General features: G+C 39.1%; 2 protein-coding genes and 1 long non-coding RNA gene across 4 annotated transcripts; 2 read left to right on the top strand and 1 right to left on the bottom strand.

Annotated features, from left to right (window-relative positions):
- Positions 1–118: 118 nt before the first annotated feature.
- Positions 119–16,575, top strand: LOC147169229 (uncharacterized). Of its 2 annotated transcripts, XR_015095827.1 has the most exons (4): positions 119–183; positions 10,478–10,590; positions 14,739–14,873; positions 16,451–16,575. It is a non-coding gene; the product is annotated as an uncharacterized LOC147169229 (long non-coding RNA). The 2 variants fall into 2 exon arrangements; XR_015095826.1 differs by lacking the exon at positions 16,451–16,575 and having other exon boundaries at positions 14,739–15,201.
- Positions 6,017–8,971, bottom strand: LOC147169230 (homeobox protein Nkx-2.5-like). Its single transcript, XM_086083501.1, has 2 exons — positions 8,563–8,971; positions 6,017–6,639 (listed from the first exon to the last, which is right to left on the bottom strand). The coding sequence occupies exons 1-2, from the start codon at positions 8,876–8,878 to the stop codon at positions 6,017–6,019; spliced, it is 939 nt and encodes a 312-aa protein (XP_085939627.1). The 5' UTR covers positions 8,879–8,971.
- A 2,160-nt stretch (positions 16,576–18,735) lies between the features above and the next one.
- LOC147169228 (aspartate aminotransferase, cytoplasmic-like) lies at positions 18,736–27,238 on the top strand. The gene is made up of 9 exons (XM_086082045.1): positions 18,736–18,967; positions 20,851–21,032; positions 21,468–21,591; positions 21,685–21,797; positions 22,074–22,178; positions 22,267–22,417; positions 22,538–22,703; positions 23,788–23,930; positions 25,474–27,238. The coding sequence occupies exons 1-9, from the start codon at positions 18,859–18,861 to the stop codon at positions 25,611–25,613; spliced, it is 1,233 nt and encodes a 410-aa protein (XP_085938171.1). The 5' UTR covers positions 18,736–18,858; the 3' UTR covers positions 25,614–27,238.
- Positions 27,239–27,920: the final 682 nt, after the last annotated feature.

Below are 27,920 nucleotides of genomic sequence, written 5' to 3'. Positions count from 1 at the left end.
ACTAGACATAACCAGAGAGGTCGTTTTTGTTGTCGGAATTCGTTTTTTGTTTTGTTTTTTGCACGTTGCAGGTTTTTAAACTACTTTACCCAGAATCCTCTGCTGTTCCCAGCGAAGATGCATCCATTGGTTCAGGTGCGGATAAAGCATGTCGATCGAAACCCCTGTCACCTGCATGCACAGGTAAGACTGCAAATTTCTGAAACGTAATCTACCAGCTTTTTAACCAGTATAGTAAAGGCGTGTCCTATAATGCACTGCAGTTGTCGCCATAACTTGACAGACCGGAACAAGAAGCTTAAATGTGATTGAATGAACGCAAGTTGTTTCTAATAAAGTGGTTGACAAAATTGCGAAGAAAATACTGGGAAAAGAACATATAACAATGTTTCAATGGGGAAAGTGGAAGCCAAATCCAAAATTTTATCGGAAGTTCTCTAAATGGTGTTGGGGCGTGAAGGGTTACTTCAGGTCAGTTGAAGAGAAGGGGAGGCATTGAGATTGGGTCACACGTTAAGAATGAATGGGGAAGATGCCACGGACTTCCGGGTTTTACACATCAGCGCCGTTTCCACCCCTGCGCCCCCCAACCGCACGCGGGAGGGCGTCTGGGCTATTTGAAAAGCTTCGGACACTGAGACAGACACTACAAACTCGCAGCCTTGCACCCGTCGACGGGAAGGCGCACCCGTCGACGGGAAGGCGCAACCGAGGGGCACAAAAGCGGAAGCGCAAGTACTGGGACGCGACCAACACGTCGCAAACCGGAAACGGAAACAAAGTTGATGGGTGAAAACACGGAAGTCCCGCCTTCTCCCTGGCATATAGTCCATAGGGAAGAGCAATGTTGGTGTTTACCAAGTTCTAGAAGATAATAATTACACAGAACGCAACAGTGGAGTGAAAGGGAGGTGAAAATGGAATATATCACGGAAAAAGGACTGGAGATAGATCTCTATTTTCTTTAATGATACAGGTTTAATAGGAATGATATACAGACAGTACTGCAGTTGTTTACTGTAATCTAATGCATTATTATTATTATTATTATTATGCTTGGTTTCTAGCATAGACTGCCAAGTCACTTTGCTTACTTACTTACTCCTGCGCAGTAGGTGGCGATATGCACCAAAGAGATGTAATCCACCAGCAAATTAAAAGAAGACAATTTCTTCTAATATTTTGTGCTGTACAATGAGAGTAATTGGGAATATATGTCACAAATGATTAAAGATATTAAAAAAAAACTTTACCTTTACAACACTTGATTGGATTTTAGCTATCTTGTCATCAAGAAGAATTGTCCAGCGAAATGGACTCAAATTAATCTCAGAGCCTTAGTTCAGGGCGTTGTTGTTGTTTTCTTTAAAGACAAACAAGATGTTAGGCGCGTGGCAGTCGTTGGAAGAACGATGATGAATGTTAGCGTTAGCATGAATCATTACACGTAAAGTGGAGGCTGCGGGCATGGATGGAAGCATTAACAAGTGTTCCCCCATGGAAAGTGCAAAAACCATTTATCAAAGTGTGTGTGTGTGTGTGGGTGTGTGCTCAGTTATCTGGCATGTCACATATGCCTGACTTTGACAGAAGGTGCATGACCTCCCAGTCCAACATGTTGGATCATCTTTCCTTTTTTATTCCTTTCTTCTCTTTCTTTTTTATCTTTGAATGTGTTTTTCACACAACAAACAGAACTATGAGACAATTAGGTATAAAAAAAAATGTTCAGGTTTGGTTTTCAAACAAACAAAATTGGCTGTTTTTTGTAACCAGGTAAAAGACAAATGTTGAAAAAAAATCCTGCATCGTTGTGCCAAATATTAAGACTCAGTTGTGCATTTAAAAAAATATATATTTCGAACAAAAAAAACCCACAAAAATATCTTTAGCCTTTTTTTCTTCATATAATCTCACTAACGCCAAAATTGTGCTTTTGTAGTTTTTCTCGTAACTGCAAACAAGTTGCTTCTGTTGTTTTTCTTGTAATCTTGCTGACACAAACATTGCATTTGCATTTTGTCACGTACCAACACTAACACAAAATTTACTTATATGGTTTTTCTGTGAACACTTTTCTAGTTTTTCACGTAACCCCACTTTCCAAAAAAATTAAGTATAACCCTATAAAAAACTAAAATGTTGTCTTGCAGATTTTTGCTAAGCTTTATGAAGTGTTTAAAGTCTGCTGGATAAAAAAAAATGTTTTAACATATTGCATCACTTTTGTGACTTTTATTTACAATCGGCCCCTGATGTGTTTTTTTTTTAATTCATTTTCTTTTGCAGCTGCATTTGATAAACAACTCAAAACAACTTCCCCGCGTGAAAATTTACTCGTGTTTTGCCGTGCACTGTCACTTTAGGCCGAACGTGGGCGGCTAGCCTAGCGGATCAGCGCCGCTCGTCTGTTTCCCAGAAAACGTGATGCTTTTCGCCTCACTTACGCGATTAAATGTGGACACTCGCCTCCAAATATTTACAGAAGGTTGATGGACGGGATCGGGAGCGTCTGCTGGCCGCCGTCCCGTACGCTCGCCCACCACGGACGAGAAGAAGAAGCTTTTCCCAAACATTCCCAAGCGAGCTAAAATCTATTAGCCGCTGTCAGGAAGTCTGACGTGAAAGCGCAGGCGGACGACGATGAGCAGAACTCCCGGCACTGACTTACATTTACAACCTAAATTCTGATATTTGCTCAATGGAATTGTATTTTATTATTCCTAACAGTCTATTCTCTTCATTTCATAGCGTTTCTCTTAGCTGCATTGCTCCCATTATGTTGTCCAATCAGATTTCAGCCTCTATATGTTGCCATGCCAATCTAATCTGCCCACGGCCTTCACAATCAGTTGTGCTGGTTGACGTCATTTAAACTGCAATGACAATTGTTTCATGAACCAATCAGATTTCAAATTCAACCTCACAGGGGCGGAGCGCTGTCCCGAGATGATGTCATCACTTTCCTGTCCTCTGATTGGTTGGGCAGAGCAAAACCAGTCTCCAATAGTTTTTGTGTCGTCCAAGAAATTAAATGAAATGTGTTTGTAGTTTTAATGCAATCCTACCTGAGCCTTGTCGTTCGAACGTATTGCAAAGTGTTTGCAACATATTGATAAAGTCGTCGTGAACGTATTGGTAAAATGTAGGCGCTGCTATTATGTGATTATTTCATAATGATAATAATAAAAAACAGTTCTTTATTACTCTTGGTTACTTCATTTATCTTCCGGAGTGTCAAAATATTAGAGACACCTCCCATCCCAAACTGATTTAGTCAACCTGGAAAAGTTTGCTTTTGTATTGGAATCCAATTTGCAGGTACCTAATAAAGTGACCTGTGCTAAAAACAGCCATTCACTTTTAACCATAACAAGTGCCATGTCATTTAAAGGAGAGAGAGAGAAAAAAGCAATGAATTTCTGGACGCTTTCCAGCTCGCCCAATTCAATAATTGATGCACTAATTATCAGCCGTTAATCGCGTTGTGTTAATAATTAAGCTGCACGTGGTTGTTAGTTACTAATGAGCATCATGAATTGACCTGCTGCTTATAATAATCAGTGACTGCAACAACAATTCGTTTTCATCATTGTTTCATCCTCTTGGAATCATTTAAGGAGAATGTTTTGCTTTTGGTTCCTTCTTAAAAAATGTTTACGAAAAAAAAAGGCATGCTGCAAAAACCTAAATGAGTCAACAGAACATGCACTTGATTTTTTTACACACTTTTTTTTTAAAAGGTTATAAAAACATAAGCTAAAATCGACTAAAAACAAAAGCAAAGAACAGTCAGTGCACTGCAAAAGAAAGCAATAAATGAAAAATATGAAAAACATATTTAAAAAGATGAAGTGAGTGTATGCTAAAAAGTTAAAAAGAAAATCTGCACCAAAAAATGTGTATAAAAATAATGGAGGCCACACAAAAAAAAGAAACAAAACTGAAAATAAAATATAGGCTACTTATAAACTACTGGCAGTGGAAATTTTAACAAAAGGAAAATAAAATAGACTAAAAAGAACAAGAAAACCAAAAGTTAAAGCAATACACAAACAAAACCACGTACTCAAGTAAAAATGCAAATGTAGCAAGGAATTGAATGTCACTTTGTAACGTGTTAAATTTCACATTAATATTAACGTTAACACGTTATCAATTTAACTTTCGCATTCGGCAAAGCAAAACGAAGCACTTCCGGTTCAGGTGACTGGCGGAGCCCGTGTGTGCGTGTGTACGTGCGCGCATGCGTGCGTGTATGTTAATATGATTTTTTTTTAAATTCATTTTTACGTTGTTGTTTTTATAAGATCCTTGTAGTTACCTCAACTTCGATGTATAGATACAATAGCACTTGAACCGGAAGTCGAACTTTCAACGCCATCATGTTTTAACGCGCTAAATTAAAACTTAAATGTATATTTGTCACGTTATAACACTTGATCATTCTAACTATATGTGTGAAAAAAGCAAACCTGCGTGACGCAATTAAGGAATTAAAAGCGTTTGACTTTTCATGAATGGAACTTTTTGTCGCATGTTAATGACCTCACTTGCCCAATTAAAGCTGCTTTTTTCTCTCCTTTGTAATGAACTAAATAGATTGAAGTGCTACTTGTAAGAACAAGCAGCCCCCCCCCCCACACACACACACATAAAGCCACATAATGAACCGACCCGTGCACCTCCACTTGTACCCCCTCCCTTCCCTGTCCACTGGGATAAATGGTGCAACTTGTAGCAATAATGCCCCCTTTTTTTTCACGAGCACGACCCCCACTGGACTGCCCCTCCTTCCATCTCGCACCTCCACTGTGGACAAAAAGGTAAAGTGCACGCGCGTCTTGTCTTGGGCTGAGAGGCATGTACACCATTATGTGCCCCCCCCCCTCCTCACTTTTTTTTTTAAACGCCTTGCTGTGGGGTGCTTTTAATGGCGCCACTTTCTCAATGGAGAAGCCCAAATTGGAGCTCCTGTTTTTTTTTGTTTTTTTTAACTCACACTGTTACCGGGACAAAGGGTTGAGCCAAGTTTTGGGGGGTTATTTATTTTTATAGTAAAAAAAAAAAACAACGAAGTGAAAACAAAGTATACTTTAAGAAAAATAGTAAAACTACGGAAAGCAACGACTAAAACAGATAAACAAAAAAAAACGGTATTAACAAAAACAACGGGATAAAAAACGAGTTTTAAACTTTGCTAACAAAAAAAAACAGCAAAGATGCTGAAAAAACAAATTTACTAACAAAAGTAGCAACAGAGTCACTAAAAAAAATGCTATAAGTAACAAAACAACAAATCTACAAAAATTACAATACAGCTACACACAAAATCTTCCCCAAAAATAAATCAACACTTGTACAATAAATAAAAAGAATATACTTCTACAAAATTAAGATACGCAACAAAATAAGCAATTTGCCAAAAACAAAACAAAAAAAGTCTGAAAAACAAAGAAGAGGGGGAAAAAGATACAGCAAACAAACAAAAAACACTAAAGTACACTCTTCAAACTGCTGGATCAAAAATAACCCAATTTTAATCAAAAATCGGGCCGACGTCCATAGGGTCAATTTGACCCAACACAAACAAATTGTACAAAACAACCCTAAAAATTGTGTTACTTTGATAGCAAACAACCCAAAATTGAGTCAAACTGACTCGTATACGCTTTAGTCCATTTTTTTTTTTTTACCAATATTGGGTTATTTTTGACTCAGCAATTTTAAGCATGTGAAAACAAAACTGCAAACTCACCAAAAGAATCATTGCACTCACCCAAAACATTTAATTTGGAAAAAAACGGACTCCAAGCCATTTAGTCTTTTTTTCGTCTTTATTTCTAATAAAATCTCGGCAACGCAACAAACAACAACAACAACAACTTGCACCCATCGCGAGTCCTCTTCTCGACCGCAATTATGTGACGTCACCATTCCCGTTAACGAACAAAATCATGCGGCTTCCCCCCCCCCCCCCCCCTCCTCTTTTTTTTTCTTCTTCTTCTTTCCCCCCCTACCAAGCCCGGATGCCGCCCTGGTGGTTGTGTGCCGGCGCCGAGGGCACCTGCAGGCCTCCTAAGTTGACGAAGCCGTTGGGGCAGCCTGCCGAACCGGGCCCCGGTCCGTACGCACAGCTGCCGTTGCTCTGCTGGTGGTACGCAGGGGCGCCGTACGCGTAGGCCGGGTAGCCCCCCGCGTAGCCGTACGGCGCGGCGGCGCTGGGGTAGCCGGGAGTCGAGCCCCCGCCACCGCCCCCGCCCCCGCACCCTCCTCCTCCTCCGCCGCCGCCGCTGAGGCCGAGGCACGGCTTCCCGTCTCGGACCAGCACCGGCACGGCCACGCGCCTCGGCGGCGGCGGCGGCAGCGGGCCTTGGTGGTGCTGCCCGGCCGCCTCCAGGCTCCTGTCTTGCCGCTGACGTTTGCACTTGTAGCGGCGGTTCTGGAACCAGATCTTGACCTGGTTGGAGGTGAGCTTGAGGGCCGAGGCCAGGTGCTCTCGCTCGGGCGCCGACAGGTAGCGCTGATGCTTGAAGCGACGCTCCAGCTCCAGCACCTGAGCCTGCGAGAAGAGCACCCGGGGCCGGCGACGGCTGCGCGGCTTCATCGAGGAGGCCTCGTCCCGGGACGACGGAGCCTCTGCACGCAAAAAAAACAAAACAAAAAAAACAAAATCGTCGCTTGCCTTAGAACAAAATACACAATCACGAGTTACAATAATAATTCAAAACAAATAGTCAGCGAAAATACACAATCAGGCCTAACCATAAAGCAAAAAAACACACACAATTGTGTCAAATAAAATATAAAATACCTACACAAAAATACCATAAATACGTGTAAAAAGGTATATGAAAATAGAAATGGGTATACATATATGTAAAATGTGTCTTATGTTAAAAAAATATATAAATAGTGGTTAAAACATTGTCGAAACGATTTAGCAAAAAAAAAAAAAAACAGTTGTTAAAAGTACAATGAAAATACACAAGTATGTGTTAACATTTCAAAAAATACACACACAAACACCAACTTTTTATAGATTCGTTATTCTTTGGGAAAAATGCACCACTTAAATATTATTAGTATTCCTTGTATTGCATATTCTTGTTATCCTTTAAATTAAACAAATATTTGCTATTCATACTGTACAATTTAAAAAAAAACACTGCAATTTATCTGATGTGAAGATAATCCTTTCTGATGTAAATATAAAGCAGCGAATCATCTTGCAGCACTTTAATGTAGATTCTCATTGTGTTATTTAAAAAAAAACTTTTTTTTGTCTTAGTGTACATTTTTTCGAGAACCTTTTTTGCACATTGAATAGAAACGCGCATTTCTCACAACGTTGTGTACTTTAATGTCTTTGTGTTTTATGGCCTGGACCATGTGTCAAAAATTATTTCTCCATAATTCAAGTTCAGTTGAGTGATGAATAATGCCGAAATATTTCAATATTAAAATAAAGATTGTTACATGTATTATATGTTACACATTTTTATACCTCTTGATCCCACTATCAATATACTTTTTAATTAATTATAAATAAATAAAAATTGGTTACAATTAGTCATTTTTTTCCATTGTTATCACTTGGCTGACTCGTGTGTCAATAGATTATTGAAAATAAAATAAAAACATATATATTTTTTTTAATTAATGGGTTTGAATTACTTTACAAACGGGCATGTTTTAAATGTTCAAACGTACTACATGTGTGAAATGTTGCACTTGAATTGTTGTTTCACTCTAAAAACAGCTTGGTCAGAAAATACCCCAGGGGTCAAAAATGGACTGATGGCCCAACTTTGATTCAAGAAATTGGTCTTTTAGTGCAACTTTTCTAGAAAACAACCCAGAAAGTTGATCGGTCCATTTTTGATCCATAATTGGGTTACTTTTGACCCAACTTAGAGTGTGGTTTTTTTGTTTTTTTTTGGGGGGGGGGGCGGTATTATTAAGATCTGTAAATATGAGTAAGAATTGTGTATTGCAAACGTGTTTGACTTTTTCCACATATGAATGTGTCAAATGTCTTGAACCCTTACTAGTTGTTGTTTTTTGGGTATGACTTTGTAAGAATTTTTTTTCCCCATGTATGTGCTGGCCCATGTGTCAAACGTGGCTCTTGACCACAATTATTTTTTTGTTTTGGGGGGGGGGGGGCATGTATAAACTTTAAATGTACATATATTATGTTCTTGTTTCAAAAAAAAAATTCAAGTATGATGTTACTGACGAGTCAAATGTGGCTCTCAAACCACCAGGTTCCAAACAATGAATGAATGGATTAATTAATTAATTAATTGATCGATTTGATATCGCTTAATTAATTAATTCGTTTGTTTATTTATTTATTTCGACTTTTTTTTCATGTACAAATGTCCTGACCCTTGTGTCAAATGTGGCTTTTGAACACTTGGTTTGTTGCTTTAAAAAAAATTTTTTTTTATTATTATTATTTATTTTTTTAGAATTAGACATGACCATATTTTTTCCCCCCCCACGTACAAATGTGCTGGCCCATGTGTCAAGCGCGGCAAGTAGAAGTGGACTCACTGCTCTCCTGCTCGTCCACGCCATCGGCGGCCCCCCCCTTGGGTCCCCGTCGTCTCCCAGGGAACCGGTCTGGTGTCAGTCCGCGATCCCCCGTGCCATCTTCCTCCTCATCCTCATCCTCGTCCAGGGCCCCGAGGAAGACGATGCGCTCGGGGTCCGAGAAGGTCGGCGGGGCCGGGGGGCTGTGCCGGGCCAGCATGCAGGAGGGCGGCGGGGGGCTGTGGTAGTGGACCATGTGGACGGAGGGGTACTCCTGTCCCGCTTTCAGGATGTCTTTGACGGAGAAAGGCGTGGAGGTCTGGAGCATCGTCATCATCGTCAACAACAACCCCCCCAACCCGCTCTCAAGACCCCCATGGCGGGCTCGGGTGCGAGGGAGTCCGCCCGAAGAGTCCACGTTCGCCGATGTGGTGTGTGTGAGGGACACTGCCGGCTCCCAAACTGGGAAAGAGGGACGGGGGGGAAAAAGGGGGTGGTGGACAAGGGAGGGGCCAATCACAAAAAGACAGAAAGAAGGCGGGAAAATGCGGGAGGGCGGGGGTCTAATGTGTGTGTGTGTGTGTGTGTGTGTGTGTGTGTGTGTGTGTGTGTGTGTGTGTGTGTGTGTGTGTGTGTGTGTGTGTGTGTGTGTGTGTGTGTGTGTGTGTGTGTGTGTGTGTGGACATGCAGGAAGCAACCTGTTAGTCCTCCTTAGTGATTGTAAATATTTACACCCACTTTTCATTCTTCTTTTAAAAATTCCTCTTCTTTCTCGTTTTGATGTTGTTTGTTGTGATCTTCTTCTTCTTTCTTGTAGTTCTTGTTGTTTTTGGTCATGTCTTTTTTATTCTTTTCTTCAAATTTTTGTCCATTCTTGTTCTGCTTCTTCTTGTTGTTGTTTTTTTGTTGTTTTCCTTCTTTGTGTTCGTATATTTCTATTGTTTTTCTTGTAGTTGTTCTACTTTTTTAATATTTTTGTAGTTATGTTGTTCATCTTTTTCATGTTTTATTCTTGCTCTTGTTTTTTATGCTTGTTTGCTTGATTGTTTTTTGTAGTTCTTGTTTTTATTTTCGATTTATTGTTCATCGCAGGGTTTTTTTTCTTCATTTTTTGTACTCTACTTCTGTTCTTGTTGTTTTGTCTTCTTGTTCTCGTTTTTGTGTCTGGTTCTTCTTGTCCCTCTTCTTATGATGATTGGATTTTGAATTTAAATGGTTTGTATTCACATGTTTGATTTTTTTAAATGTTTTTTTTATTGAGTGCATGTTGATGTTTTTTTTCTCGTGGACGTTGTTTATTGTCGTCTTTCTTCGTCTTGTAGTTCTTGTTGTTGTTATTGAACTATTTTAATTGCTGTAATTGTTCTATCCTTTTCTTTCTTCATATTATTTCTGTTATTCTTCTGCTTTGTTTTGTTCCGGTTGTTCTGTTTGTTGTATTTTGTTCTCGTTGATCTTTATTGTTGATTTTTTATTGCGTGAAGTATACGATGTATTTTTGTTCTTATACTTTTGTCACGTTTTCTCCTTTTGTCTTCTTCTTTTGCTTTTTGTCTTTTTTTTGTTCTAACATAATGTTTGTTTGCAAGACCTGTAACTTGCTTGCGTGTATCAAAATCAGTTTAAACCACAAGAATTTTTTTGTTTTTGTCTTTTGTTTTTTGTACGTATTTCCAAGTTGAACTCCAAATCAGTTCGAGTCCAAAGTGAAATTGCAGCAACGCGTCTTCCTGCATGTGAACGCGCTGCCTCGTCTTTATCTCACTGTTGTATTAATAACCACGCCGATGATAAGCGCACGCGCGCACGCACACTCTCTCTCCAGAGAGCAATTAAAATTCCTCACAGGAAAAAAAAAAGAAAAGCAGTGACTTTTTTTTTTTTTTTTTTTAGTTGGCCTTAATCTCAAGCTCTTCCTTATTTTTTTTGCCTCCAGCCTCGGGACCACTCAAGTGACGCGGACCACCCAGACCCATAAAATGACCCCACCCACACTACCCAGAATGCATCATGTGCGGGATGGACTACATAATAATTAATAACTGTAAGGTAAGAGAAAAGTGGGTGTGTTTTTTTGTGGGTGCGCGTGTGATTGAATTCTCTTTCTTAGGTTTGGTTGTAGAAAGTTCTTTGATTGGGTTCTTGTTCGGTCTTGGGTTCATTGAATGCTAGCGGGTTCTGGTGCCTTTTTGGTTCTTTGTTGAGGTGCTCATTGTTTAGATTGTTGATCTTTGGGGCTTTTATGGGTTGGGTTCTTCAGTTGGGTTCTTGTTTGGGTTCCACTTGATTTGTCAGTTGGCTTGACATTGGTTCTTCAATTGGGTTCAGCTTGGTTCTTCGGTTGGTTCCTCAATGTTTCTTTCCTCATTGTGGCTTGGATAGTTAATTCTGAGGTCGTTGCAGTTAGGCTTTTGTTTTGGTTCTAGTTGGTTTCAAGGTTGGTTGGGGGGGGGGGGCGTGGGTGTTCCTGGTTCTGTTCTTACAGCGCGTTGAAAAAGAGACCTGGACATTTGTGTTACGCAACTTTGCACTTGGAGAAGAACAAGTTTAAGTTGAGTTCTTTTATATTTAGTCGTTTTGTATTGTGAATACAAATAGCGTGTGTTTGTGCGCGTGTGTGTGTGCGTGTGTGCGTGCGCGCGTGTGTGTAGTCAACAATAGGAAAGGTGACACCTCTTGTCTGCTGTCATTCTCGGAGGCGCCAGACTTCTTCTTCATCGCCCCCCCCCCCTTTTCAGTATATATATATATATATATATATATATATATGATCCATAAAAATAACAAAACATTTTAAATGTTATTAATGAGACAATTGTTTTGATTATATTTATATTATATTTTAATGCAGCTGAATTTCCATTCTTTACCTCAAATTTATTACTGTAAAAAAAAAAAAAAAAAAGAATAAGAAAAAAGGGGGTTTGGATTAATGCAGCTTTTATTTGCTTTATTGTTCAAACAAGATATGTAAATATGTCCAATACTGTCCATTATATTTCATATTTAATTTTAGACATGCATTTTGCTACAATGTTATTCCGTTTGCCACTTTTTGACATCTTTCATGCAAAATCCATAAAATGAAAACACAACTATTATCTGGTCATAAAATCAAACATAGACTACATTAGATTAACCATAGAAAATGTGACGTGTACATTTAATTGTGACTTTTTTATTTAAAAAAAAAACTTAACATGCGTGTGCGTCAGGTGAGCGTCTGTGTGTAAGTCATGCGCGTGTGTGCTCTGTTCACATGTTACAAACAACTCAATTGCAATTAGTGTGTGCGTGCGTGCGTGTGCGTGTGTACTGCGTTGGTCAAGTTTCTGGTGATGAGGAGCTAAAAAGACGTGAGAGCTAATAACAAGCTTGTAATTGATCTTGTAATTAGCTGACAGGACTTAGTAGCAACAAAGCGTGTGCCATCCTGTGACACCAGGATAACATGATACGAGGGTGCATGTATGCGAGTGTCTGGAACCCGAGCATTAGTCCTTGGTTGCTATGTTCTAAATCATTCTCTTTACATGTTCAGGGAAGTTTTAATTGAAACTTAATTTCATTTCAACGTGACACATCACCACGGAGTGTTGCTAAATCGGAATGAATATTGAACGTGAATTAAACAGCTAACTTTCTCTCGGGTGTCTCTGTTATGTGGACTCACACATGACGTAAAACTGAAAGAGGTCCACGGGTTAGTAAGCTCGAAGGCCTGGTTTTGTGTCGTGTGTGTGTGTGTGTGTGTGTGTGTGTGTGTGTGTGTGTGTGTGTGTGTGTGTGTGTGTGTGTGGGTTCACATCAAATGATGGGCTAGCAGGCTAGCAGATTAGCAAGGCCTGGTTTTGTGCCGCGTGTGTGTCCACATATGAAAACAGGCTAGCAGGCTAGCAGGCTAGCAGGCTAGCAGGCTAGCAGGTGTTAGAGTAGACAATATACAATGTTAATAACTTAACACAGGCTAGCAGGCTAGCAGGCTTGGACTTGGTTTTAGCTTCACCCCCCAAAACAATCGTACAGTTCAACAATTCAGCACAATTTTTTTTCTATATTTAATTTACTACACTGTATTTAGAAAGAAACCACTGAAAGTACTTTACAGGTACTTTAACATTAAACTATCACATTTTCCATGTTTACGTTAAACTTTATATAGGCGGCCTCTCATGTTGAGGTTTGCTCGCTTTAGTTTAGCTTAGCTTAGCGGAATTTTATTTCGCTTACATCATTTCAGTAGATGAGGGTTGTTGAATAAGATCCGTCTCATTGACTTTAGCTTAGCTTAGACTAGCTTGTTTGATCTGACCAGCAACACTCATTTTACCGACTTGAATTTGTCTTATCTTAGCCACTTTGCTCAGTTTAGCTTTGTTGTTCTGAGCTTCATATTTATTTTAGTTTACAAAGTAAATGAGCTAAGTTTATTATAGCTCGTCTAATTCTGTTACGTTTAGTATAGCCTAGCTTTGTTTAGCTCAGCTTTTGCCCTTCTTTGCTAGTTTAGTTGTCATGTGTCACTCAAGTGTGTGTGTGTGTGTGTGTGTGTGTGCGCGTACGTTCTGTTTATTGACATTTGCCTGGGACCTCGTTGACCTGCGCGATTATCAGCTAATCATAGCGCGCACACTATCAGAATGCATTCTCGTAGTGTAACAGGTCACCACGTGATTGAACATGCGACGCAAAGAGACACACGCCTCGGCAAGGTAGAGGTACGCACGTTATGCACAGGCTTGTTGTGTGTGTGTGTGTGTGTGTGTGTGTGTGTGTGCTAGCCAGCCATTTTGTGACATGAAGCCGTGCAATGGCCACACATCAGTTGTACTTTCGCATCCAGTATTCGTATTGCATATTAGCGTTATTTATTAGTTTCAAAAATCTACGGCATGCATTAGCATCTTCTATGAGCAGGTTACATGAGCAACACACATTGTAAATTGTTTTGTTAGCATTTTACATAAGCATCATACTTCTACAATAAAAGAAAAAAAAAAGATTCAACACCAAGATAATCAGTCTGCTTTCATGGAGGACTTAGGGAAATCTGAGAATATTTACTGTTTTAAGCATTTGGACAGTTTTAATAAAAACATGTCTCTAAGCGATTAATTAATTGTTGCACCTCTAAAAATATTGATTATATTTTACATCATTTTAATCAGTAATCACTTATTCTCATCATCAGCTGTGATTAAGAAACACCTATATTAAATGTATTCTGCTGTTTGAAACCTCAGTCATTATAATGTTAATGATAATAACAACAACAGGTGTGCGCGTGTGCGTGCGTGTGTGTATAAAGTGGTATTAAAACAGACTTCCTGAACTTTGGACGCTGATTGAGTGATTTGCGCTGCTGTATTCGACCTTGTGCCGCCTTTCTATGACCTTGAGTCCTGGCGGTCTTCCTCCGCTCGGCAGCTGCACGTGTTTACTGGCAGACATGTTGGCTGGGAGTCACACCAAACATTCCACACAGAAGAAGATATAAAAAAAAAAAAAGTCCTGCATCCAAAAATGCAGACCTGAGACTTAAAAAAATAAAATAAAATACGTAAAGGTATGTTAGCATCATGAATTAGCATCATCAAATGTTGTTACCATCTGTTAGCCTCAAGCACTAACATCTTGAATTTGCATTTTGTGTTAACAATTGTTAGCTTTCTATGTTAGTATTATTCGTTAGCTTCATACGTTAGTATTTTATGTTGCCAGTTGCCATACTGTGTGAGCATTAGCATTGCATGTTAGCATCATATGCTATCTTCATTCATTAGTATTGTATATCAGCGTTGTACATTAGCGCCATGCATTGGTATCTTATGTTGTCATATGCTAGCATCACATGCTACCATCGTGCATTAGCATTGCTTGTTAGCTTACATTGGCATCATACCTTCCTATAATGCATTAGCTTCATATGTGAGCCACTGTGTGTTAGCATTGCATTTTTAGTGTCACGCAATAGCTTAATTATGTTAACATCGTACGTTAGCATGGATGCTACTGTACGGGACTGAGTTTTCGAGTCATGACAGTCTTTATCCGCTTCGTTCACCACTCAACATTTTGGCTTTGAATGACTCCAAACATTCCCCAGAAAACGGACTTTCTGCGTTGGAAAACGCAGACGTGGGACTTTTTGTATTTTATTTACGCGAGCGTATAACGATAACAAATGTTCCCCACAGGCAGACTCCATCACGCTGTTTACTTCCTTGACGACACGTTGCTGATTTAGGAATAGGAAAAGTCGGCCATCCATCCTCGAGTGGGAGTCATCCATCATAAACAACGCGGAGTGTATACATACTGTAATGTGTCTTGTAAGTGCACTTCCTGTCACAGGGGTTGCTGCTGACAATAGTTTTCGCAAATAACTTGTGGCCTCTGCCAGGGAATCACTTAATTACAACAATTCCTGAATGCTCGCGTTTGTGTATGTAAAGAGTTCCTTTGCGCTCGCTTTTAATGCTAGCGAGATGTTCATGATTGTTTTTGCCACTCCAAACAATTGGGAGTTCTGACATTTGTTTTAGTGTAATTTTTGTCATTTATCAGTTGTGAAGTGTTAATTTTGCAGCTATTTTTATTGCATTTTTGATCCGTTTTATAAAAAAATATTTGTTCGTTTGTTTTATCAGTCATCTTTATCAGTTCTGCATATAGCCAGCTAGCTAGCTAAATAGCTAAATAGCTATCTAGATAGCTAGCAAGATAGATGGATAGATAGATTGAAAAAGTTTATTCATTTTATTTTGTCAGTTTTTATTTATTATCTTCCTATTTACCCATTTAGGAATGTATTTTTTTCCTCATGATCGATGACTTCTTTAATTTTTCTTACCTTTGTATTAGTTGAGCAATCTTAATTATTTCATTTATTTGATTTTCAATTTTTTTTTTAACTATTCCCTCCAGTTTTAGTAATTTGTAGATCATTTGTGGAATATTTCATTTAATTTTTTTACATTTATTTAGTTTCTTCATTTACTATTGTTCTGGTGAACAAAAAGATTCAAGTTGAGCATATAGATGTAGACATGCGTTTTGCCAAAGGGTCATTTTGTCAAAGTCCAAACACACGCTGACAGAATGAACCTGAGGCGCACACACACACACACACACACACACACACGTGCAGTTTCCAACTTTGACCCCAAACATGAACCCCCCCCCCCAGCTCTCGTAGCCTTGGGTGGTGCATGTTGATGTGTACACAGCAACACGGATCACTTCCTGCCACAGATCATCCAGATTACGCACACACATACACTTGCGTAAATCAGCGTGTTGACATGTTGTTGTGTGCTGACTGGTGACGGGAGGAAGCCCAGCAAGCTGACAAAGTACAGACCTCCTCCCTAACCATTGATGCCTCGCCTCCAACAATACGCCGCTAAAATTTCCTCACGGCCAGAAAAATCATTCAAACATCGGGCCGAGGTCCGGCGAACATTTCAACAACATTTAGCGAACGATTTACGACCTTGAACGAACCCTGACAAGAAAACAGAATTTGCTAGCTTTGCAAACGTTCGGCCCTGACGAAAGGGTGCCAAAAAGTGGCGCGCCTGGCAACTCCGCGAAATTTTCGTCAAAAAATGGTCCTCCTTGCATCTTTAGAAAATGTCCTCTCATCAATACCCGCGACAGCAGGGGGCCAAAATGTGATCCCCCCCTTGACCGAGCAACCACTTAATACTACTCCTAAAAATAGGATGCCAAAAAGTGGTCCCTTTAGAAAACATCCTCTCATCAATACACTGACGTCATGGGGCCACAAAGTTTACCGAATAGATAGATAAATAAATAAATAAATAAAAATACTATCAAGTCAAGAGTAAAAAAAAAAAAATATATATATATATATATATGTTGTCTTTGCTTTGTGATCCTGGAGGCCTAATGGACTCCATCATCCTGGTCTTTGAAATTGGACCTGACAACCACGTCATCTTGTTTGTGGAGAGCAAAAGGACAAAGAAGAAGAAGAGTGACAGCTCAAGAGTGTTTACACCCCCCCCCCCCCCCAAAAAAAAGTATTTAAGCCTTCATTACCGTATTGGCCGCAGGGGCAAGTTCTGTGCTCCCTTTTCTAAATAAAATTCATGATTTTTCATTTTTGATTTCATTTTTCAGTCGCCATGGTGATAAGAAAAAGAAGATTATCAGAAGAGAAATGAAGAAGAAACTCTTGAGTAATCACCCATCCGAAAAGGTGAGTAATTTCTTAGAGATAGAACTTTGTTTGAAGCTCCAAACCTCACTTCAACATCTTTGATCACTTAACTTAACATACACAGCGTTTAGACATGGTTTTGGCCCGAACAAAGTGATTACAGTAAATAATTCACACGGTCATCTCCTGTTATGACTAAAAGTGGCCACAGAGGTCGCTGTTTCTCAACTGACGACAGACCGAAATAGAAATAAGATTTGTTTTGCTTGGTGTTCTTGTTCAAAAACACACCTGTAAATGTTTGTTGAAGTCGCTTTTAACTATTCAATATATTCTCTATATATATATGACGGCTAAAATGGCGAATTGGAACTTTAAAAAGCCTTAAAAATGAACCCCAGAAATCACATTTTTTGTTGTCTTTTTCATTAATGATAAAAAGCCAAAAGTCACTTATTCTTTATTACTGTCACCTGATATATCTATTCTGGTTCTGGAGTGCATTTAAGTTTAAGTGACAATGCAAATGTCGATCCTCATGATTCCTACCCACTGTTTTGCGGACATTACATGCACAGCAGGAAACGATTCAATTTCACTTAGTTGGTCATAAATGTATTTTACTGGCACATTTCTAATTGGAAAAAAATATGTGGCTTTCTTGGCTCAATAAAAGTAAGGAAACACTTCCGGAAAGGACTACTTTTGCTAGTTTCTATGTTTATACGTGAATCTATGAATCATACAAGCAGGGATGTATGGTGGCATTGGTTGGACTTAACTCATGTCAGCTGACCTGTTAGCTTTGTTTGTTTTGACTTTGTATGTTTAGGTTACCTGCCCTCAAACAGGCCTCGGGGAGACAATGAGTCTTAATGGATGTCCTCACATTGACAGTTGTACAACGTGTGTGTGCGTGTGTGTGCGCGTGCTTCTTAGGCTAGCAGCAGCAGGCTGGAAGTGGAGGCCATTCGTCAAACACTTGAGAACGTCTGACAAGCCAGGAAACGCACCTGAATGTTTATTTTGACGCACAGTAATTTACACCTTCCTTCATTTGTTTCGTCGTTACTTGAAAATCATAAACGCCATACCGGCAATTTCATTGGGTACACAATTTAATGATATTCAAGACATTTATCAATATGTTTGCTATTATTATTATTATTATTATAGTGTAGAAGTACTGCGTCACAGGGCTGGCAGATTATTGGATTTTAGGGATGAATTTGAATTTACTGCTGAGAAGGTGGTTTTTTTTTTAGGAAATTTAAATGTAAAGCACATTTTCAATGATGTGCATTAGTTATACCAATAATATGACTGTGGACAAAGAGCATCTATTTTAGAAAAGCAAAGTCAGTTTTGCCACTTTAGCGACGTTTTGGAAATCAGATTTGTGTGAGGATTTTTTTGGGAATATTTTACACTTGGGCCATATTACCCAGACTTACTGAGAGCTGCTTTTTAGCTACCTAAGGGGGTACAAATATTAGAAACAGCTCTCCATGTGATGTAGTACAGTTTTGCAAGCATAATAATAAACACAGTATTCTTAAATAATCTCTTTGACAGCCACAATCAAGCTATATTTGTTCTTTGTAGTTGCATGAATTGTCAGCAAATAATTACTTAAGCAAAAACACTGAACATATTTGATTTAATTTACGCAATAATATATTTCAATGTGATATCTTGTTCTCCCGTACATGCTTGCATTGACATCTAGCGGTCAAAGTTTTTATTTCATCCTTGATTTGCGCCCCTCGTCGTTCACGGTTGTGTTATCGTGTAATTACAAAAAAACGAATTTAATTCAACATTGCTTGCATTTGAAAGTGAATATGTCATATTGTGCCATCTATTGTCGATCGAATATCCGCATTTTAATTCAAAAGGCCTACTTTGAAATTGAAAAACAAGAAAATCAATGGAACACTTCCTGGTTGATCTCCATCCCATTGGTTTGGGGGGAAAAAAACGTCACATCTAAGAAGCCGTCTCATTGGCTGGTGCGAAGACGCTTCTGTGTGTCCTAGTGTCCCCGTGAAGGTGAACTCTATCCTCCGCTAACTCTCTGCCTGCCTCCGGAAGCCCCGCGGTCGTCCTACTGTCTCCTCTCCGCAGTCATGTCCGTGTTCGGCGACGTTCCGCAGGCGCCTCCGGTGGCTGTCTTCAAGCTGTCTGCCGATTTTCGCGACGACAGTCACCCACAGAAAGTGAATCTGGGCGTCGGAGGTAAGCGGAGCTAAATGCTAAAAAGCTAGCCGGTCCCATTCAGGGAGCTCTGTTCATGTGTCACGTGGCAAAACCGCAGAAGTACGACATCTGCGAAAATAATTGCTATAATCACAATTTGATAGTCATGCAACGCAGTCGAAGTGGGTATATATATTAAAATAAGCACTTTATAAATTCATTTTGCTACATCTATGATGAAACGTTGCCCACCGAGCATCAAGTGTTTGGTTTATCCTGCGATGGAAGCAGGACCACAAACGCATCATTTTCCAACCACACCAAGGTTATTCTAGTTAACTAAAACTAATGGTATAACTAAAACTAAAATGATAATAATTAGTTCGCGAAATCTAATAAAAGGAGACCTATTATATAAAAAAACAATACTAAAACAAAAACCATGAAAACAAATCATACCAATCGAACTCGCTCTAAAAACGAACATATTTTTTTTTAAATTCAAACAGTCAAAAACAAATAAAAACTAACTAATGAAAAATCCCAAACTTTATAGCCCTGATCCACATGCAAGTGATGCAAACATTTCTGTGACCAATCTCTAAACTCAAATTACTTTTATATGAATTACATGAATTAATTTTCCTCATTGGAACGAAATCAATTAAAATTAGTCAGATTAAAAAAAAGAAATACCACCACATTGTAAAATATAAGCATGAAAACATGAACACTAAAGCGAATGTAAAGAAATGGTGTTTAAGGGGGCGTGGCCTAATGAGTGACATCAGGAACTCTGACTCCATCTCCTATAGGTTGTCAAGGCAGGGGTGGACAAATCAGCTCATCAACGAGCCCTGCAGACGCTCGATAACGATCCTGATCATTTGAATCGGATGTGTTGAAGGAGGAAAACATGTAAACATCTCGTTCGCTTTGAGCGTCTTTTCCATGCTCCTTGTGAATGTTTTAATTTGACCTTGTGGGTCACCTGACCTTAACAATATTTTCATAAACTGTAATCGCTCACACGTTCTTCAAAATATCTAAAAGTCGATTCAGAGATGTAATTTTTGTTTAGCAGCAATAAGGAGTCAACGTATGCCTTCAGATTTTCAATGAAAATTTTCAATGAAAAAAAATTAATTAACGCTTAGCAAATCGCAATCGTTTAATTATTCAGCCCTAATACACGCTAAAAAGAGGAAAATAATGTTAAATCTAGATTTTAACCAATGATTATTCTTATTTTGACTGTAGCCGGGTGACCAAAGTTTCAACTTTTCGCATACAGCCAACACGACGTGTTCAAAGGCCATGGGAAAGTTGAAGCTTTCCTTTTTTTTAATAAGTCAGCAAGAATGACGGAAGTACATGAACAGGCTTGTTCGGCCGCATTTTGTCGCCAAAACCACTCCTTATACTCACACGAGTCAGACACACACTTATTACCATAGTCAATTTCTGTCGTCAGCTTTGTAAAGGGTGACTTAGTCACGAGGGAGCGTGAAAGACATAAATAAATAAATGTCGCCTTTAATGGCGTGTGCCCTTTCAGGAAGCAGCTGTTTTTTTGTTTTTGTTTTTTTGCATTTGTCCGTGGTGATCTTTTCGGGATGCGCTGTGCTGAAACGCGATACAACACAACACGTGTCCACACGCCACACGTTCCTCGGGGGTCAAACGCGCGCGCGCACGCTCTCAAGTCTCGTTCGCTGCAAACAAGGACTTCCTGCCGTTGCATTTTGGAACAGCGTCGCCGATGACTGTAAGGCCTCATTTTAAATGTTCACGGCAATTTACTCGGACATTTTCTACACCTTGACAAACCCGAGTAGCGGGACCTCCAACATCAAACACGATGCATTCCAGGTTGCCGGTCGGTCACATGACAGGAAGTGTTTTGGTGTGGTCTCCCTCAGCCTACCGCACAGATGACTCTCAGCCGTGGGTCCTGCCGGTGGTGAAGAAGGTGGAGCGTCTGATCGCGGACGACACCGCCCTCAACCACGAGTACCTGCCCATCCTCGGGCTGCCAGAATTCCGCTCGGCCGCCTCCAAGGTCGCCCTGGGGGAGGACAGCCCCGCCATCAAGGAGGGCAGGGTGAGTCTTATGGTCAATTGTGCACCCCCACAGGGCAAAATGTAAAATCCTTATTTGTCTACACTGACACTTTTTATGCTTAGGTAAGGTTATTATCTCGCTATGTTAGCTTGGCAACTTTTAGCATGTTAGCATTTTTCACTCTCATTGGTAATTGTACTTTAACTACAGGGTATGGCGTAAAATGTTTGTCAATCTGCCGTTTCACTTTTTCTGCAGTTTGCTTTGTTTGGCATATTAACACGAGCACGTTAGCGTTCAACCATCTTAAGAGGGTTTAGCACATTTTGTATCTGAAGTTGTTACCAAATGAACATTACCGGCTCACATTGGTTATTAGCATGCTATGTGGTAGCATGCTAGCTGACGATAGCATTGTTAGAATAATAGTTGTTATGTATATCGTTGCCATGTGTGCTTCTGTTGCCGTCTCAGGTGGGCGGAGTCCAGGCTCTGGGTGGCACGGGTGCTCTGAGGATCGGGGCCGAGTTCTTGAGGCGTTGGTACAACGGTGTCAACAACACAGCCACGCCCGTTTACGTGTCTGCACCCACATGGGGTGTGTAGACGCCGACACGCATACACTGTAATGTGTAACATATTACTTTTAATATATGGTGTGTTTTTGTTTTTGTTTGTTTTTTTATCTCAGAGAACCACAACGCTGTGTTTGCCGACGCTGGCTTCAAGGACATCCGTCCGTACCACTACTGGGACGCCGCCAAGAGAGGGCTGGACCTCAGCGGCCTGCTGGACGACCTTGAGGTGACCTTGTTTTTAAAAGTGACGTTTCGGACCTCCAGCGACTCTGAGACTCCCTCCAGAACGGGAAATAATTTGAGCATAGATCACCGTGAAGCGATTGCTCATAAATGTGATGGTATTTTCCTTAGTGGAAGCAGCACTTCAAAGCAGACAAATTACCCAATTAGTGCAGCAGAATTGTATCGCACATGACAATAATTAGAGAAGGTTTCATCTTCAGAGAAGTTTCCATCTTGTTTTTTGTTGTCGTGTTGATTATGTTTTGTGTTTTACCAGAAAGCTCCAGGAGGTTCCGTTTTCGTGCTTCACGCTTGCGCTCACAACCCCACCGGCACTGATCCCAATCAAGAGGAATGGAAGCAGATTGCAGAAATCATGAAGGTCTCGTGGGGTTTGATTGGAATTAAAAAGTCACGTGACTGTTTCCAGTCTTTCAAGACCTCCTTCTTCGTCTTCTCTCGGTCTCCAGAGGAGGAACCTGTTTGTGTTCTTTGACTCGGCCTACCAAGGCTTCGCCTCGGGTTCGCTGGAGAAAGACGCGTGGGCCATTCGCTTCTTTGTGTCTCAGGGCTTCGAACTCTTTGTGGCGCAGTCCTTCTCCAAGAATTTCGGCCTCTACAGTGAGTACGCGCCAAGGTTATTATCGTGAGTGAGAACTCATGAAATAACGACATTTCTGGCCGCCGTTCCGAACAAGTCAACTCGGCGCCGTAACGTACTCCCTGACCCCCCTTCCGTAGACGAGAGGGTGGGCAACCTGACGGTGGTGGCGCGAGACGGCGACAACCTGGGCCGCATCCTATCTCAGATGGAGAAGATCGTGAGGACCACCTGGTCCAACCCGCCCTCGCAGGGGGCTCGCATCGTCAGCAAGACCCTCAACTGCCCTAAGCTCTTTGCAGAATGGTACGTTTGTTTATTTATTGATTGAATTATTGCCGCTGGTTGATCCATTGCTGTCAACACTTTGAAATCACTCATGCTTTAATGATGCTCAACGTTTTCCAAGCCAAAAAACTAACGACTTCTGAGAAAAGTGTCATTTTGCCACATGACAAGTTGTTCATATTAGGGGCTGGGTTTAAAAAATCGAGTCATCGATATCAAATCGATTTTCCTTTTGGAGCCTGATTTCGAGTCATAAAACCATGAATCAATTATTTTAATATCTCTTTTTCCCTTAAATTCATAAGAAAATAGAATTTTGAAGGCACATTTTTGGGGGTATCTTACTGTCTTCTTGAAATGTACTGTTCACATGAATTTAAATGTATTTTCTTATATTTATGAAATACCTGACTTAATGCAAGTTTAAGACAATTCGGAATCTTCTTTTAAATTTATATTTACAATTATTGAACTGAATATTTTCATTTCATCCTTGCGGATGTCAATCATTTAAGTGATTAGAACACGTCTAACTTTCATTAATAAAGTAAATCATTTAACCGGTTACTGCCTCCGCAAAATTTAATTTGGAATTTAATGTTGGCGGAGTTTTTAGATTTAAGAATTGACCCGCATTTTTTTTCTGCTGTGCAATTTATTTAATTTTTTATTACTGACGTTGACTCATTTCTTTTCTGGGTGTTATCTCATGTTTTTATTTGTTATGGCTGTAACGTGTTGTAAACGTACCAAGCTTACATGTAACATTTTTAACATGAACAATCATGCAAATCAACTTGCGATTGTGATTGGTTAGCTCGGATCCAATCATGAACCAGAAGTGTTGACATCATCCAAATGATGCGTTTTATTGGTTTAGACACGCAAATACGTCATGTCCACTGCAACCATCTATGGGTCAGAAGGGGTGTTAAATAATTCATATTGGATTGAAGTGAAGTGGATCGAATTGAATCGAAAAAAATCTAATTGAACTGAACTTTTGTGAATTGAATCGATTGAGGAAATTCGAATCAATACCCAGCCCTAGCTCTTATACGGCTGAGCTGTATTTTGTCACGATTGATGCGTTTGCCTGCAGGCAAACTAACGTGAAGACGATGGCCGACCGTGTGCTCCTCATGCGGGACCAGCTGAAGTCCAAGCTGCAGGACCTCAAAACCCCGGGAACCTGGGACCACATCACCCAGCAGATCGGAATGTTCAGCTTCACCGGTCTCAACCGTATGTACACACACAATTATTATTATTTTTATAGGAATTATTTTTATTTTTTGGGCATTTCCAACTCACATTTTCTTGCAAATTTGATAAAAGCACTTTACAGATTATTAAAAAAAAAAAAGTTGTGCCATGGGACCTTTTTCAGATCTTGCCAATGATGTCCTGGCGGCGCTAGTATTAATTAATTTTATTCACCAATTTAGTCCAGTTTCAATCACGCTTTTAAGTTTTTATCATAAGTCAGGTTTCCATCCAATTGTTTTTAATTTTTTAAGCGAATTGACTGAAAATGCGCAAAGCGGACATGCGGCTTTTATGCCCGTTTCCATTTGTTCTTCTTTTGCGAATATTGAGAGGGGACTCCGCCGCTATAGGTGGCGCTATACACCACAGAGATGCGATCCGCCAGTAATTTAAATTAGAAGACAACTGACTACGTTGTGTGACGACGTCGTACGAATTAGCTTTGGTAATTATTTGCTGTTTTCCATCTAAAATTGCATTAATATTTGCTTGTTTAATTCCAAAAAGATTTCTGTTTCGTCCACACCCCCCCCCCCCCCCCCCTAACATACCTTTACTTTATCATCAGACATTTCTTTGAGACTACAAAACCTGTTTCAAAATTCAAAAATTCACATTTTGCTTTTTTTGATACACTTTAAAATAAACCCCCTCTCAGCATAAAAACTTTTATGCAAATTTTGGGCCCTTTTTCAAATTTCTAGCATTTCCATTCAGTTTTATTTTCGGTTATGTTGAAAATAAAAATAAAAATGGGTGGACGGAAACCCAACCATAGTCAGTCAACCTCATCCTGTTTTTATTTAGTCAACTTTTAGTCTGCTATAAATCTAGCATTTTTGTCTTTATTTTAGTCCAAGAAAACATCATTTTATTCATCTAGTTTTAGTCAACAAAAACTTTTTCGTCTAGTTTTAGTCAGGACAATCATTTTATCCCTGTATATTTTTTTTTGTCAGCAGATAATGTTGAACGTTTCAGATCTAAAACTATTTCACGTAAAAAAATTCTCTTATCTTTTTGATGAAAAACAACTTGACACGCAATTACAGTATATCAACAAGTGGCCACTATGGCTCCATGCTATGAGCTAGTAAGTTAGCTAGCATTAGTTAGCGGTCGGATTAACATTATTTGAACGTTAGCCTGTAGCTGTTGCATTAGCTGCAGATTTGAAAGGGGGCGTGTCTCTGTGTGTCACATGACAGTGTCACTGTGACAGATTAGCAGATAGGATTTTACAAAATCGTAGAATTTTCCTCGCGTTTTTGTTCATGAACTAAAATGTCCATAGATTTTAGTCCAGTTTTTATCAAGTGAAGGACATTTTTGTCTCGTCTTGAGTAAGTTATTGTTTATCAATGAGGTTTTTAATCTAGTCTAGTCTAGTTAATAAAAAATTGTTTCGTTTATTTTTTGTTAATGAAATGAACAATATGTCCCGCGCCACGACGCCACTATCGTTAAGTGACACTCTCTCTCTCTCTTCTAATCGTCCATCTGTGAATTGTTTCGGCAGCCAAACAGGTGGCGTTCATGATCAAAGAGAAGCACGTGTACCTGATGGCGAGCGGCCGCATCAACATGTGCGGCCTCACCTCCAAGAACCTGGACTACGTGGCGCAGTCCATCCACGACGCCGTCACGCAGGTCCAGTGAGAAGGAGCGAACGTCTCCTTCTACTCTCTCTCCTCGTTTTTGTCCTGTCCTGCTCTCCCTCGTCACGCCTTTGACGTCACAGTCAGGCTAGTAACAGAAGAAAAGTTGTGCATCCTCGCTCCTCCCGCTAAGTCACTGGTTCTCAACCTTTATTGAAACAACGCACTTTACGACGCATAGAGAAATACAGGAAACAGAAAGTATAAAAAGTAATAGCCTGTTGCGAAAAGCAAGATAATGCTAATTGAAAATTTGCTTTAAAAAAATATGATTTCATAAATATTGTACGTCAATGTAGCATAATGCGCAGGTTGAACATTAACACTTAAAATGTATGTAAAATAAAATAAAAAAAAGTCGAATAGAAATTGTACCTAAATAGATGTTTTAAAACAAACATGGGTAAATGCAGATGTGTTGAACTCTCAGGCAGTGATTCTTCCACGTACCACTAGAGGGAGCACAATTATCATAGTTGTTCACACTGTCAATACTTGAGCTGGGTATCGATTCTAAATTCCTCAATCGGTTCGATTTCGATTCACAATAGTTCAGTTTGATTCAATTTAAATTTTTCCATTCACTTCACTTCAGTCCGATATTGGTTAATTATGGAACATCAATTCCTCTTAAATATATATCAAGGACATGATAAAAAGTCCACAAATATTCAATTGCAAATTATATTTAGTGTTACACAAACATTGACATCAGCAAGTATAAGTTAATTGTGTTAAAGTGCAATACGTCAAGTCTTTCATAAATGTAAGAAAATACGTCTTAAATTCATGTGAACTGTAAATTTCAAGAAAACCGTAAAATACAAAAAAAAAAATCAATTTCCTTAAGAATTTATGAAAAAAATCAGATATTTAAATAATCGATTAACGATTTTATGAATCAATATTTGGCTTGAAAAGGAAAATCGAATCAATATGGATGATTCAATATTTTGAAACCCAGCCCTTGAAACTATGATCCCAAACCACTTGAATATAATTTACTCATGTTACAACGTCACACTTAAAAGTTATTTTAAAAATGAATGATTTACAAATTATTTTGCAGTTGAGTCGTGTCATTTCAACTTCCTTCCTTGCTGATTTACTGTTTTCTTATTAGCTGGGTTTAAGCGCCAAGGTGTGGCATCTTAGAGCATAACACAAACACACACCAATTTACAAGTTTACTTACAAATTTACCTACTGAAATCAAGCCATTATTCTGTTGCATGAATACAAACTGCGCTAAGCTATGCTATGCTATGCTACGTTAGCCGCCTGCTGCTGTCAACTGTGGACACAAAGTCATCACGGGTCATTTTACTGGTCAGGTGTGTGTGTGTGTGTGTACCCTGTTCAACTCCTGCTTCACATTACCTTAAAAGTACACTGAAATGATCAATTAAAGAACGATCTCTTGCTGTATTTGCCCTCAACGAAACGGGTCATTACTTGTCATTGTCGTCCATAAACGTGTAAGCTTGATTTTGTCAGGCGGAGCCTTCTTAAAGGTACAGTACACGCTACACGTTTGAAAGGCGCTTGAAATGTTTGTTCTTTCACCATAAAATATTGTTGTTTGCGTGTTAAATGGAGAAACAAATAAATTACTTACAAATGGCATTTGTTTTTTATTTATTTATGTCTACAGTTATTATAGTGTATTTATGTATTACATGTATTTTTTAGTTTGTGTGTTTTTGTAATCTCAAAAATCGTAAAAACAAACAAATTTATATACAGATTTTTTTATTAATTTTCTTTTATATTAATATCTACTTGACTCAGTGGCAATCCCTGAGACGTGTAAGCCAAAAGTCACTTCTTCTATGTTATATGGAAATTACAGCATTTATTTATTTTTAATTAGTACTCTATTTTTAGTTAAAGAGTTATAAAATTGTTGTTTTTTATTTGACTTGATACACATTTAGCTTTTACTATATTCATGTTTATTTGAATAATTATGTAAAATTGTTATTACCAAATAGGCTTATTTTTAATCACTATGTATTTATTGTTTATTTTATAGACAATTGGCTTTTAATTTTACCTCACATTTTAATATATTCAATATTATATTATTTTGAATTTCTATTTATATATTTTGTATGCATGTTTTTATATATTTTTTTATATTTAAATATACATGTTTTTGTTTTTTGGGCGACTACTTATTGATCATATTGATGTGCTTCTGTTTTTCCCATGATGTCAGAGTCCATTGAAGGTGAGCAACGTAAAAATACTTGTTTCTACATTTTCACATCATATGTTGACATGATTATCTTTTACTAGTTTTGAC

This window comes from Leptonotus elevatus, chromosome 8, assembly GCF_054856555.1.
Source record: "Leptonotus elevatus isolate MCC_2025b chromosome 8, RoL_Lele_1.0, whole genome shotgun sequence".
Classification (NCBI taxonomy): Eukaryota; Metazoa; Chordata; class Actinopteri; order Syngnathiformes; family Syngnathidae; genus Leptonotus; species Leptonotus elevatus.
The sequence above is the reverse complement of the archived record's forward strand: the minus strand, read 5'-3'. Positions and strand labels throughout refer to the sequence as shown.

Excerpts from the sequence above, each read along its gene's own strand:
- LOC147169230 (XM_086083501.1), bottom strand. The coding sequence starts at position 8,878 with ATGATGACGATGCTCCAGACCTCCACGCCTTTCTCCGTCAAAGACATC. Across the intron at positions 6,640-8,562 it reads CGTGGACGAGCAGGAGAGCA|AGGCTCCGTCGTCCCGGGAC; the intron begins GTGAGTCCACTT and ends TTTTGCGTGCAG.
- LOC147169228 (XM_086082045.1), top strand. The coding sequence starts at position 18,859 with ATGTCCGTGTTCGGCGACGTTCCGCAGGCGCCTCCGGTGGCTGTCTTC. Across the intron at positions 18,968-20,850 it reads AGTGAATCTGGGCGTCGGAG|CCTACCGCACAGATGACTCT; the intron begins GTAAGCGGAGCT and ends GGTCTCCCTCAG. Across the intron at positions 21,033-21,467 it reads CCGCCATCAAGGAGGGCAGG|GTGGGCGGAGTCCAGGCTCT; the intron begins GTGAGTCTTATG and ends TTGCCGTCTCAG.